Source organism: Pseudonaja textilis, chromosome 18 (assembly GCF_049901715.1).
Source record: "Pseudonaja textilis isolate UNSWEBS1 chromosome 18, rPseTex1.2, whole genome shotgun sequence".
NCBI classification, from domain to species: Eukaryota; Metazoa; Chordata; class Lepidosauria; order Squamata; family Elapidae; genus Pseudonaja; species Pseudonaja textilis.
The window spans coordinates 7541599-7555647 of record NC_142007.1 but is presented as its reverse complement, the minus strand read 5'-3'; the positions used below and the strand labels follow the sequence as shown (position 1 = coordinate 7555647).

The following is a 14049-nucleotide window of genomic DNA, read 5'->3' as shown; positions in this document are numbered from 1 at the left end:
GGGGCATACAGTAGTCTTGCTGTGTAGTGTCAAAAGTTACAAATTTTGGAGCATGATTCACATTTTAATACAGAAATATTTTGAAAATGAAGGAGCTTTTTTTTCATTCCTTGAACGAATCAGCCTTGCAATTCCTGGCTTGGCGGTGCACGGAGAAACAACACCTGTATGGCCATCAGAGTTTAAACAGCTAAGTGCAACCGGTTCGATCAAGCATTGATAATGTGTCAGGTGAAAAGACTTATTAATAAACTTCTCTGCAAAAAAAGGAACAGTCTGGAGTGCAGTTTTTTTCCAGTTAAAAGAGGTGGCTGAATTTTCTCTGAAAGCATAACGTGGACAGAAATGAAATGTTATTTACTGGAAACGGATCAGAACCATCCTGGGTCTTTTAAGCAACCAGGTGGTCGGTGCCTTCAGCTCGTAGCATCTCAGACTGGTGTGAACGTCTTAATTTGGGACTGAAAAAATAAAATCTCCGATATTCAGGAGTCAAGACAGCAAAGTACCCATCACTGCAGCCTGGAAGCAGTCTGCCAAAGACAAGCTAAATGGGGCTTTTTGGGGGGTGGGTGGGTTGTCAATGTTCCCTCTTCACACCAATCCCAACCTGGTGTATCTTGATGCAGCTCAGGGCAGGAAGTACCCGGCTGGATGCTAAGAGGCGGCTAAAGATGTAAACTTGAGGCTAAACCGTCATTTGGGGGAAAAAAAAAAATACCAGTGCTTTACATCGAGAAACGAATCAGAGCTGCAAGATGAAACCTTTGTGGTTTGTTGACTGGTGGGTTTTGTTTTTATTTTAATTTAATTGTTTGAGACGGGCACAATCCCCGTTTTGCGGGGTTCGGGTGAAAAACGAACCTTAATCCGGCAGCCCATTTTATGAGGGTGGGACAGCCAGGTGTTGGCTTCAATGTTGACCAGGGGTGTCGAGCTCGATTTCGTTGAGGGCTGCCTATCAAGATGGTGTTTGATCTCGGGGTGGGTGGGCGTGGCCAACTCAACGTCACTCGTCGTGGCTCCGTTTTCGACCACGACGGCCCGCAGCCCTCTGCCAGCAAAAATGGAGCATGCAACCTCCCCGGGAGTCCATTTTTGCTGGCAAAAGCACTGCCGGCCAGTCCTTTGCTGTTTCCAAGGTGGCCCTGCAGGCCAGATCTAAGCATCCTCCAGGCCTTGAGTTGGACACCCCCGATGTTGACGATTGACCCGTTTCTAGGCTCAGCTAAATTTGGGGGGAATTGAAGGAAACCTCCAGGAACCCGGTGCCAATTCTTCCCATGTTGTCGCCAACAAAACCACGCAGAGAGGTCCATACACATTCCTGCAAGCCACCTTCGTTCTTGACACCCGAATGACAGCAGATCCCTGGCCTCTTGGCAGGAGGAGGCTTGCAAATTTCGGACAGCGCTGACCGTCCTAAGCTCAAAAGGTTATTTCAAACCAGCTGTCAGGATTTCGGCAGTTACCCCCAATTAAATCATCAGTCTCCAGCCAGACTTCCAAAACTTCCAAAGGATTTATTGGGAGTTAACATGTCCGGCACTGCCTGGGTGCAGTCGACTCTGAGACACATCATTCATGGTCACCCTTGACCCTGGTTTTCCGCCCACCTCCTGGGTGTATCATAATTCATATCCTCCAATGGGACACATCCATAGCCCAGAGTCATCAATCATGCTCTCCAGTTAGATATTTGCGGGGCAGAAACTTCAGTCACCTAGTTACTATCTTTGAAAAACTATGTACGGAATGCACTTTCGCTTTCCAAGCTGCCGCACTGCTCTTCCAAACCCCTTTCCCCCACTCCCCTTTCTGTTGGCCACTCTAAAAAGACCGTAGAAATATTTTATGAGTTGACACCAGCTTTGGATTTAGAACGGTTGCTTTTAGGAGTCGCAGCCCCAGAAATTCTGCAGAGCCCGGCGGCTGTTTGGCCCTCGAAGGCTCCGAAGCACCCAAAAGAGAGACGGAAATGGATGCAAAAGAGGCCAGCTTTGGCCACTTCTGCAAAAGGGGCAGCGGAAAGAAGCCACAACCGAAACGCAGAACGTAGCCCTCAGTTGCCCGGGAAAGATCTTGGCGCTGAGAACGGGCACCATTTTCTGCCTTTCGGTCGCCATGGTCAGCAGACCTTCCCACTTGGCAGGAGATTATATGTGAGGGGGCTCTTCTCCCTTCACGCAGAGGCGAAGGGCATTTCTCCTTCGCGGTAGCCCCGGGTTGCCTGTGTGTAAGCAGTTAGTAGCAACTTGAAGTTAGCGATCTATGCAGGCGGCGGAAGTGGCCCCCTACGAAGCAACCGGGGCCACTGGCCATGCCCAAATCTTGCCGGTCTCCTGGCCCTTGTCCAGATGGAGAGGTGCCATTCTGCATCGTTAAAAATAGAGGGATGAGGTGGACCTGGAATGGATTCGCGCTTGCGTTAAGAAAGGAGCCCAACGTTGCCACAAGCTCACCAAAGATTCACTCGGCCTCGGTTTTCTCGTCTGCGTTATGGGGTTAATTTAAAAAGGCGTTGTCTTTTCTGCTCCTGCCACTGTCGGGGGTCCTTCCAGAGGGAATCTGTCCCATGTTTTTTTTTTAAAAAGGAGAAAGGTCTTTTTTTTTTTTAATCAGGTGCCTGGAAGGTTTAAAAAGAGCTGCGTCGCTCACAGTCTCCTCTTCAGACACGAAAGCATTTCACACTGAGAATAGCGTGGTTATTAAACAAGAGAACCGAACCCCCACAAAGGCCGTCACACTCCCCAAGGGCTGATTTTAGAGGGGACGGGGACGGGGTGATGGGCCAGGAAGCCTTTTGGTGACACCCAAGTCCCCTCTTTTTCCTGCCTCTCCCACCTTTCACAGGTACCCGCTGAGGGTGTCCAGCTACAACTACTTCCAAGCCATGAGGTTTGCAGTGGAAGAGATCAATAACTCCACCAGCCTCTTGGCCAGGGTCCTGTTGGGCTACGAAATGATGGACATCCGCTACCTCACCAACGCTGTCCACCCCATCCTGTATTTCCTCGCCGACAACCGCTCGCCGATCGAAATTGGCAGGAATTGCGCTTTGTACCATCCCAACGGTCGTTGCCATCATCGGTCTGGATTCATCCCCAGCGGCCATCATGGCAGCTTATAATTCTGAGTCCCCTTCTGATCCCACAGGTGAGCTGCGTGGATTCTCTCCGGGGAAAAGCAGGCGGGGAGAAGCCTGCCAGGTGTTTTTAACAGGATAAAATAATCACTGTGTCACATTAATCCCCAAATGAAAATTGGAAGCACAATATGGCACAAATTAAGTGGCTTAAGCTAACAGGCTAATAACGTAAAAACTGGAAAGGGAAGAGGAAGGAAGGAAGGAAGGAAGGAAGGAAGGAAGGAAGGAAGGAAGGAAGGAAGGAAGGAAGGAAGGAGAAGCAGGAGGAAAGGGAAAGAAGGAGAAGCAGGAGAGGAAAGAGGGAAGGAAGGAAGGAGAATCAGGAAGAAAGGAAGGAAAAGGAAGGAGCAGGAGGAAAGGGGAAGGAAGGAAGGAGAAGCAGGGGAGGAAAGGGGAAGGAAGGAAGGAAGAAATGGGAAGAAAGGAAGAAAGGAGGGGAAGGGGAAGGAAGGAGAAGCGGGAGGAGGAAGGAAGGAAGGAAAAACAGATGAGAGGGAGGGAGGGGAAGAAAAGTGGAAGGAAAGGCCATTCATTTAATATATTAGTTATTAACATTTACATCAGGAGGGAGAGAGGGATAAATGGAAGGAAGGAAGGAAGGAAGGATAAATGGAGAGAAGGAAGGAAGGAAGGGAAAGAGGGGAAGGAAAGGAATAGATTCCTACCCCTATTTTGCCTGATAGGCTAGCAAGCTAGGACAGGCCCACCAGCAACTCCTAAAAGATGCCCTGCTTATCTGCAATTAAACTTAACTCTCCTCTCCTCGCCTTCAGGTCACCTCCGGCGCCACCCTGGGAGCTCTCCGCAACCCCTGGGATATTCCCTGTCGCTTTCTGCACCACCCCGAGTGCCAGGCGGCAGGTTGCGGTCATGCTGCGGCGGTGGCGTCCCTTGGGGTGGAACGGGATCATCGACCTGGTCCCCCGAGCCTGCGTTGCCCTCCCGGAGACCCTTCCGGTTGAGGGAGGCGTCCCCTCGGCTTGGAGCAGTTCCCCTGACCAGGAGAGGGTAGGAGGCACCCTGGGCAGGATCCAGGGAACCACGGCCGAGGTGGGGGTGGCAGTCCTCAGCCTGGAGCTTCCTCTCCTGGCTGCCTTGGAAGCAGCCCTGGGCCAGGATCTCACCAGCAGGGTGTGGGTCGCCGCTGAAGCCTTGGCCCACTGACCTGTCCATCCACAGCCCCCGCAACATTTCCAGCCTGGGGGAGGTATTTGGGGTTGGCTGTGCAGGATGTCGCTGGGACAGGGTTGGATGACTTCAGAGTCAGGGGGTCCTCGAGGGTGAGCAGGGACGGAGGAGGAGGAGGAAGAGGAGGAGGAAGAGGAAAAGTAGAGAAGAAGAAGAGAAGGAGAAGAAGAAGAGAAGGAAGAGGAGGAGAAGAATTCATCGGCAAAATTGTCCGCCAAGAAGCTTCTTGAAATTCCTTCTTCTTTGAGTTTTCTCCAAGCCCCCAGATATTTTGGCCTCCCCAGGAGCCAGCCTAGTCGAGGGACCCATCTCTCTGTTTTTCTTCCCCTTAGACAGGTTTACCTGCCAGAAACGCCCGCCAGACACCCGATCCCATCCTGGCCAAGAAGCATGCTTCCCAAAGGTTGTGGTGTATCTACAGTGGGACCATCCCGTCTCCATCATGTTGCTCTTCTTTCTCCTCCTCCTCCTCCTCCTCCTCCTCCTCCTCCTCCTCCTCCTCCTCCTCCTCCTCCTCCTCCGGCCTCTTGGCCACCTTGGGCATCCTCGTCACCTTGGCCCATCGCGCCAACCCCTCGGGGGTGAGATCAGCCGGTGTTTTCCCTCATCTTGGGCTTCTGCAGTGTCTTCTGCTATGTTGGAGTCCCAGCTGAGCTGGTGTCTCTTCCGCCTGGCCGGGTTCAGCCTCTGCTTCACCGTCTGCCTCGCCTGCGCCGCCTCCTGTTCCTTCCAGATCCTTTGTGCTTTCAAGATGGTGGCCTGGCTACCTGCAAACTTCACCTCCTGGTCCGCGTCCAAAAGGCAGTGGGTCTTCCTCGCCACAATTTCCGCCATCGATACTCAACCTCCATTACCGCTCCCCGAAGCCCGTCCAGGCTGCCCTAATGGCGGCAACCCGGCCGAGCTTTTCCTGACGTGTCACAATCAGCGACCTGTCCGTGGTTGTGCTCAACCATCTCTTTGACGTGGTCCTCTCCTCCCTGGGCTTTTGCTCGGCCTATGCGGGGAAGGCGTGGCCAAAGAGCTACAGTGAAGCCAAGTTCATCTCCATCATCCTGCTTCAGCTCCTGGGGGCTGCTAGTCCTGGTCACCCCATTATGGAAGGGGCAGCGGTTGCCATCTTTGAGATGGTTGTTGTGGTCTCAACCTGCCCAGCTTCTTCGGGCCCAAGTGTCGCGTCATCTACAGAGCTACACCATGGACCAGGGCTAGAAGCATCCTCTGACCCAACCTATTCCCTTCGTGTCGCTCTGGTTTAGTCATCCCAGATCTATCTTGGTTAGCCAGTCACAGAACAGACCCCCGATTGTTAATTCATAGCGATGTTTTTATGCTTCTCGACCAGATGTTTTATACATGTGGGCATTCTGTCCTAGGTCTCCCCATTAATAAGTCCATCCTGAGTTCCGGCAAAAGCCTCTTTTTATTACATTAATGTAAATTTATTTCATTCACCATCAGCCAATGGCTTGGCAAACAGTCTTGCAAAGATACACTAATGAACTCAGACCTTTATCAATCCTGGAACGCTTACCCGGTAAAACTCCATACTCGGTGCTGACAGGGAAGGCTGGGTTATACAGACAGATCTTCACAAGGCTGGGACGAACACACGAACGAGTTGCTTCCTGCAAAAGCCCCCCTCCTCTTTTGCTTCTCTTTTAATCCTGATGTGATGAGGGCCATTCATCGCCCACCGGTGGCCTTACTCCCACGTCAACCCTGACTTCTTAATTGTGCCTACTTTTGGGCAACTCTGTGCATGTGCAGGCTAGGATACAGTTTCAGAAGCTCCCCCGCCTCACTGCTGTCTGAGCCGGAAGGCAGCCGATGACTGCCAGCCTGCCCTGGCCCCATCCCTGCCTCCGACGATGCAGAGCCCTCGTCTGAGCCCTCCCCAACCTCCTCACTACTGTCTGACTCTGCTGCTAGCTCCACCAGCTGCCAGCGGGCCACAACTTGTGGCTCCTGTTACAGGTAGTCCTCGGTTTACGATCGCAATCGAGCCCAACATTTCTGTGACCCTCGAGCCCAACATTTCTGTGACCCTCGCCTCATTTCTTAAGTGGATCAGTGCCATTGTTACATTAGTCACATGGTTGTTAAGTGGATCTGGTTTCTCCCCTGACTTTGCTTATCCGAAGGTTGCAAAAGGGGGTCACACTGGACACTTCGGCGTAAATGTGAATCGGTGGCCAAGCGTCTCAATTTGGATCACATGACCATGGGGATGCCGCAACGGGTCACTAAATGAACTGTTGTAAGCCGAGGACTTTTCAAGAAAAGATTGGACTGCCCTCTGTCAGAAATGGTGTAGGGTCTCCCGCTTGGGCAGGGGGGTTGGACTAGATGACCTACAAGGTCATGCGTGCATTGGATTTTATTTTGCAATTTTTATGTTTGTATTATGGGTGTAATAAAAAGCTGCTTTATTGTACTTTTACCGTTAAACTTACTTTTTTCTCACTGTAATTTAACTGTATTTCCCGCCTCTCCATTATGTCAACTTTCACATCTTTTTTTTTTACTTCCACTGTAATTGATTGTGGTTTTTTTCCCATGTAATTTTTCTGCTTGCTTTAATTTAACTATTATTTATTTTTATTTTTTACTTATATTGTGGTCTGCCCACATGGATAACGGCAGGTGCCAATCTCAGGTTTAAAATGCTGGCTTTCTCCCGAACTTTTAAACAGACAGATTAGATAGATTAGATAGGTAGGTAGGTAGGTAGATTAGATAGGTAGATTAGGTAGGTAGATAAGATAGGTAGGTAGATTAGGTAGGTAGGTAGGTAGATTGATTAGATAGATTAGATAGGTAGATAAGATAGATAGATAGATTAGATAGATAGATAGATAGATAGATAGATAGATAGATAGATAGATAGATAGATAGATAGATAGATGATGGATGGATAGATAGGTAGATAAGATAGATAGATAGATAGATAGATAGATAGATAGATAGATAGATAGATAGATGATGGATGGATAGATAGGTAGATAAGAGATAGATGATAGAGATGGATGGATGGATAGATAGATAGATAGATAGATAGATAGATAGATAATAGTTACTGTGGGTCAGGGGTCTTCAAACTTGGCAGCTTTAAGACTTGTGGACTTCAACTCCCAGAATTCCTCCTCCAGCCATGGTAACTCAGGAATTCTGGGAGTTGAAGTCCACAAGTCTTAAACTTGCCAAGTTTGGAGACCCTTGGTTTATTTCATTTCTTTTATGTGGTGGCACACTTCCCCCCCACCCTTAAATCTTGCCATTGGGTTGCCTTGTCCTTTTACTGCCTGTTGGATTGCCCTGCCTGGAGGGTCAGCCACGGAGAGCCAAAGGAAACAGAGCTACAAGAATAAATAAAACACCAACCTCCTGCCAGGCTGGCCCCAAATTCCGAAATAATTATTTTTTTTAAAAAAATATATCAAAATAATGGCTGTTCCCTTTAAAGCTCCACTTGGAGACTCTAATTCCTTAATTGCCCCCACCTGGGCCATGGAGGGGGCCCTGCTGAGGGAAGACATGGCCGCAGGGGCTTCTCAGGGCTGGGGGAGAAATAGGGGGTCTCAACTGGGCCTAGAGACCCCCCCCCAAGCCCCGGGACCCCAGAATTTCAGCTGAGGAGGCCCCTGGTCCAGGTGAGCCCCTTTCAGAGGCTTCTGGGGGAGGGGGCACGTTGGGCAGGGCTGCTGGGGAGGATGGAGGAGGTAGTCCCAAAGCCCTTGGCAATGGGGGGGGAGAAGTGTGGTCCCCTGGCTGTTATTGGGCCTCTCTTTTGCAGACTGGGGAGGGAGCCTGGTGGGCTTCCCCCCCATATTGGGGGTTCAAAGGAGGGGCCTTCCCCCCATAATGGGGGTTCAAAGGAGGGGCCTTCCCCCCATATTGGGGGTTCAAAGGAGGGGCCCTCCTCCCATAATGGGGGTTCAAAGGAGGGGCCTTCCCCCCATATTGGGGGTTTAAAGGGGGGGGGCCTTCCCCCCATATTGGGGGTTTAAAGGGGGGGGTCTGTTGCAGTGAGGAGGTGGGGGGAAGAATTGCAGGAAATGCAAATTCACAGCAGAGATTTGTGTGCAGGAATGGCCTAAAAAGTAGACCCCCCCCTAAATTTGGCCAAGGAGCTTCAGCTGCGGCTCCTTGAATTGTAATTTAAGAATAAAAAAAGTTTTGTTTTTTCCCCCTCCCCTTTTTGTGGAAGAAGAGGACCAATTCGGTTTTTAACCATTTTGAATGCATTTATTAACTGTTTCCAGCACTGCTGTGCACCTGCACCCAGAGTCACCGGTCAATATAAATGGGTTTAATAAATAATAGTTTAAACAAAAAAGGATGCCAGTCATTTGCTAAAAAGGGGCAGTGAGTTGGAAGGCTTTGGATATTTTTGATACCTTTTTTTGTGTCAAAATGTTGACAAAATTATTTTCTTTCAAGCCTTTCAGACCCACAAACTATTTTTTTTTCTTACACATTCAAAATGAGATTCGGTTTTTAAAAACACGCTTTGTTTTTTTTTTTTTTTTGCAAAAATAACAGATAATCAGAGTTGGAAGGGACCTTGTAGTCATCTAGTCCAACTCCCTAGCTTTGCAATCTCCAATTTGGGGTTAAAAATGTTCCCACATTATTTAAAGAGGAAAAAGAACGGAGGTGCAAAACAAAAAACAAAAACCGGGTCGATTTATTGACGTGTGAATTGCTAGGATATTATTCGGCTTGAATGGGAATTTTATGCTCTTTTAAAGGCGCCTAATTCGGAACCGTGGAGGATTTGGGTTTGCTTTTTTCCAAAGGAAAAGAGAGCAACATGTATGTTCAAAGTTTAAACATGATACTGGAAAACCTGAGCTTTATTACACACGTAATATGGCCTTTTAATCTTTTGGTGTTGCTTTTTCCTCCTCGGTATAATAGTGTTTTTTTTTAACGTTTTAAAAGGAGAAACTCGCGCGCTAACACAGCTGCGGCGGCTAATTCTGCCCAACGGAATGCTGGGAAATGTAGTTCAGCCCCACCCGGAGGGACTACAATCCCCCCTTCCAGCGGCCTCCATTATTTCTCGACTGGAGAATTCTGGGAGATGAAGTCCAACGCCTTTTCAAAACTGCCCAGGTCGAGAAGCCCTGGTTTTAATCTAGGAATTCCCACGCAGTTTAGAGCTGTTTGAAGATTCAAGCAGAGCCTCTCTGTCTAGGAGCAGTCTATCTCGAAGATCCCGAGAAAGAAGGGAACAGCAGGGGGTTGTTGTTTTTTTCTTACTGAATCATCTTTTAATGGCACCCTGGAAAAACAGGAACGCCAGCTTTTAGTGCTTCCCCAGAGGGCTTCTCAGCAGCTAGCAGCAGTCAGTAGAACCTCCATGTTGAGGAGTAGTCTATCTTAACCTTTCAAGGTGTTCTGCTTTTATTTTATTTTATTTTAGTATTGTATTGTATTGTATTGTATTGTATTGTATTATATTATATTATATTATATTATATTATATTATATTATAATAATATAATACCATACCATATCATATATCATATCATATATCATATATCATATCATATCATATCATATCATATCATATTATATTATATTATATTATATTATATTATATTATATTATATTATATTATATTATACTATACTATACTATACTATACTATACTATACTATACTATACTATACTATATTATATTATTATATATTTTATTTTATTTTATATTTTATAATTTTATATTTTAATATAAAATATTTTATATTTTATATTATATTATATCATATATATTATATTTATTTTATTTTATTTTATTTTATTTTATTTTATTTGACAGCCATTTTGCTAACAATGCAGGGTCTCTCTGGGCAGGGTGGGCAACTTGGCAGGGTCGATTTTCCATGTTTTTCCCGGCCCATTTTATGCGTTTTGGTGCATTTTCCCTTCTTCCTTTCCCCTTACCACCCAATGCATGGCTTTCTCTCGCGGTAAATGTTTTTTTCTCCCCACCCCAGAATAGGCCTTTGCAGTCTCTTTGGGGTTTTCAGTTGCCCCCCACCCCCGGCCCCAAATATTCTGGAAATAAATCTAATTTGAGGAATCTGACCAGGTGAGTTTTACAACAGGCCGCTACCAGAACTGACCAGGAGATGGTGCTGTTTCACTCAAAGCCTGCAATAATTCAGATTTTATTTAGTGGGAAAAGAGTGAGCGAATTCTTTAGGATTGGCATAGGTTTGCTCGCTTTACAACCACGCGGCCATTACAAAAACCCTGTTAAGGTGGCACAAAACCCCAGTGGGCCTGTATTCATTTAAGCTGTGCTTCAGGCCATTTACACCCCCTTTTTTCCTTCTCTCCAACGTTAACAATCCTGGTTTGCTATTTCTTTCAAAACAGCGGCAAATTTAGCACTCAGTTCCCACATTTGGCAGATGAGATCTTTTCTATATCTCAACAGTTAGAAGATTGTGCGTTTGGGGTTTCCTTCCTTCCTTCTTTCCTTGCTCTCCTTTTCTCTGTTCTTCCTCTGTTTCTCCCTCTCTTCTGCTTCCCCCTTCCTTTCTTCCTTCCATGATCCATCCGTTCATCATATTTCTTCTTCCTTCCCCTTCCTTCCTTCCTTCCTTCCTTCCATCCATCCATCATATCTCTCCTTCCTTCCTCCTTCCTTCCTTCCATCATATCTTTCCTTCCTTCCTTCTTTCCTTCCTTCCAATCCATATATTTCCTTCCTTCTTTCCCTTCCATCCATCCATCCATCCATCATATCTCTCCTTCTTTCCTTCATTCCCTTCTTTTCCCTTTCCATTCATCCATCCATCCATCATATATGTCTCCATATATCTTCCTTCCTTCCTTCTTCCTTCCTTCCTTCCTTCCTTCCTTCCTTCCTTCCTTCCTTCCATCCATCCATCCATCATCATCTCTCTTCTTTCCTTCCTCCCTTCTTTCCTTCCTTTCCTTCCTTCCCCTTTCTTCCTTCCCCCTCCTTCTTTCCTTCCTTCCTTCCATCCATCCATCCATCAATCATATATCTCCATATATCTCTTTCCTTCCGTCCTTCCATTCATCCATCATATCTTTCCTTCCTTCCCCTTCCTTCTTTCCTTCCATCCATCCATCCATCCATCCATCATATCTTTCCTTCCTTCCCCTTCTTTCCTTCCTTCCATCTATATCTCCATATATCTCCTTCCTTCCATCCATCCATCCTATCTCTCCTTTCCTTCCTTCCCCTTCCTTCTTTCCTTCCATCCATCCATCGTATATCTCAATATATCTCTTTCCTTCCTTCCTTCCTTCCTTCCACCCATCCATCATACATATTCATATATCTCCTTCCTTCTACTATCATCTCTTCTTCCTTCCTCCTTTCCTTCCTCTTTTTCCTCCTTCCTTTCTACCCATCCATCCCATTTCTCCTCCCTCCCTCCCCTTGCTGTCGTCTTTTCCTTCATCTCTTCAAATCCTTGCAGATAGAAAACCAGAAGTTGAGGAGATAAATTACCTTTCCTTTTGCTCTGCTCTGCTTTACTTCCCCAATTATTTCTGAGCAATATTTGTGGCTCAGAAGGGGATCCAGAATATGTATAATATGTATAATATGTATAATATCTAAACAAGGTAAAGTAAAATTTGCTAAGGCTAATGTTCTGTTTGTCTTCTTAATCGCAGCATCCCTGAAAAAAAAAAAGAAAGAACAGCAGCTGGAATGTTTTGGACAATTACAATTACAATACTTTTATCGAGGCACTTTTTCAGGTATTTTTTTTTCTCTCTCTCGCTTCTTGTTTGCCAGAATTATATTTAAGCCTTTATTGATAGGATTTAAATACAGAAGCCTTTAAATAAAAGCCATCTGACTATAGAAGGGTCTCTTCCCCGTGAACATGCTTCGTGTGAGGATAGATTAGCAGACGCTCTCCAGAAATAATTTTTCCGCCGGCCACGCGGGTGAACAAACAGATCCAGCTACGTGGAATAAAATATTTGCCTGACAGATAATTTCGTGGAAGGGGGGAACCATTGCATGTAAATCTCCTCTGGTGTGAAAAAAAAAAAAAGAAAAAGAAAACCAAGGATGTTTCGAATCAAGGGGTGGATTTGTGTGCAAGGAACAGTGTGCCGTGTTCAGGGAATGCATCTCACCAAAATTTCTCTAGAGGAGAGGAGGGGGGAAAAATTGTGTTGGCTGTTGCAAAACAAAACAGTCGTCGGGAGAAAATTTGACCGAGGGTGCCAAAAGAGGGGAAAGATCTGAGGGGGTTTTTTCCGTCCCAGCCCAAATTTGCTTGTAATTGCCCACTTCCTGACAAAATTCAAGATAGGATCAACTGTTTTTCTCTGACATTAAAATTATGAAAACAGGAGGCAGGTGGTTATTGGGGGTGGGGGCGTCTTCACCCTTAGCCCCCACCGCTGCCCAGGCTCGATCTGAGATTTCTGCGAATGTCTCCAAGCCTGCCTGGGGGCAGACGGAATTGGGAGGTGGGGCAGGAGATCCGACCCCCTCAATTCACAGAATACTCCAAGGAGATCTTGTCTAAACACTCCAGTTCTGGAGCCAGGAAAATTTGAGGCAGAAGAACAGGTGAAGCGAGTTGGGGCCATTCTGCCCTCCTATTCCTCTCTCTCTGGAGGGGAGGGAAGCGCCTCTCAAGATGAATTATTTGCAATTGTCCAACAGCCTCTAAGCTGGTTCACACGAAGGGAGACATATATATATATGTGTGTGTGTGTGTGTGTGTGTGTGTGTATGTATATGTATAATCCATGTGAACCAATATATATTAATATATATATCCGTGTGAACCAATATATATACATATATAATATATATATATGTATGTATGTATGTATGTATGTTTTCTGAGGTTTTTCTGAGGTTTTCGCGAGTATTTGTATGTGGATCTTTGGTTCTCAGAGTAAGCACAAAGCCAAAGACACAAGCTTGAAGATGATGAATGAGACTTCATCGAAACGTTGCCTAGATACTTCCAATTTTACGTGGGAGAAAACCCGAATAACCAAAGATCTGTATCTATATATATATCCATGTGAACCAATATATATTAATATATATCCATGTGAATTAATATATGTATCCATGTGAACCAATATATATTAATATATACATCCATGTGAACCAATATAATTAATATATATCCATGTGAATTAATATATACATCCATGTGAGCAATATATATTAAGATATATATATATATCCATGTGAATTAATATATACATCCATGTGAACAATATGTATTAATATATATATATATATCCATGTGAATTAATATATATATCCATGTGAACCAATATATATTAATATATATTAATGCACTTTTTAAAAAGAAAGAAAAGTCCAGAATGCCAAGGGAAGGAGAAGAGAGCGAAGAAGCAAAAGAGAGATTTTCATGGTGCAATCAACCCTCAGGACAGGGGAGATTTAAGCCAAGAACATGGGCTGCACCAGCTGTGTGTGTGTGTGTGTTTGTGTGTGTGTGTGTGTGTGTGTGTGTGTGTGTGTGTGGTATGTTGGTGTTCCGGAGGTTTTTCACGGCTCAAGGTCTTGAGTGCTGAGATAATAGAGAGCGGTCCAGGAAAACCGACAATCAACAGTTCTTGGTGTCCAGGAGAAACCACTGCATCCGTGTGTACATTAGGAGCCAAATTATAATTTATTTCAAACTCCCTTTGGCTTTAGGACCAGGATCGCC

General features: G+C 45.9%; 1 protein-coding gene across 1 annotated transcript; it reads left to right on the top strand.

The window, feature by feature from the left end:
- The first annotated feature begins 265 nt into the window (after positions 1–265).
- On the top strand, positions 266–3330 carry TAS1R2 (taste 1 receptor member 2). Its single transcript, XM_087914817.1, is given in 3 exon segments — positions 266–784; positions 2854–3064; positions 3066–3330. Coding segments are annotated over 3 exon segments (399 nt in total). The 5' UTR covers positions 266–758; the 3' UTR covers positions 3228–3330.
- Positions 3331–14049: the final 10719 nt, after the last annotated feature.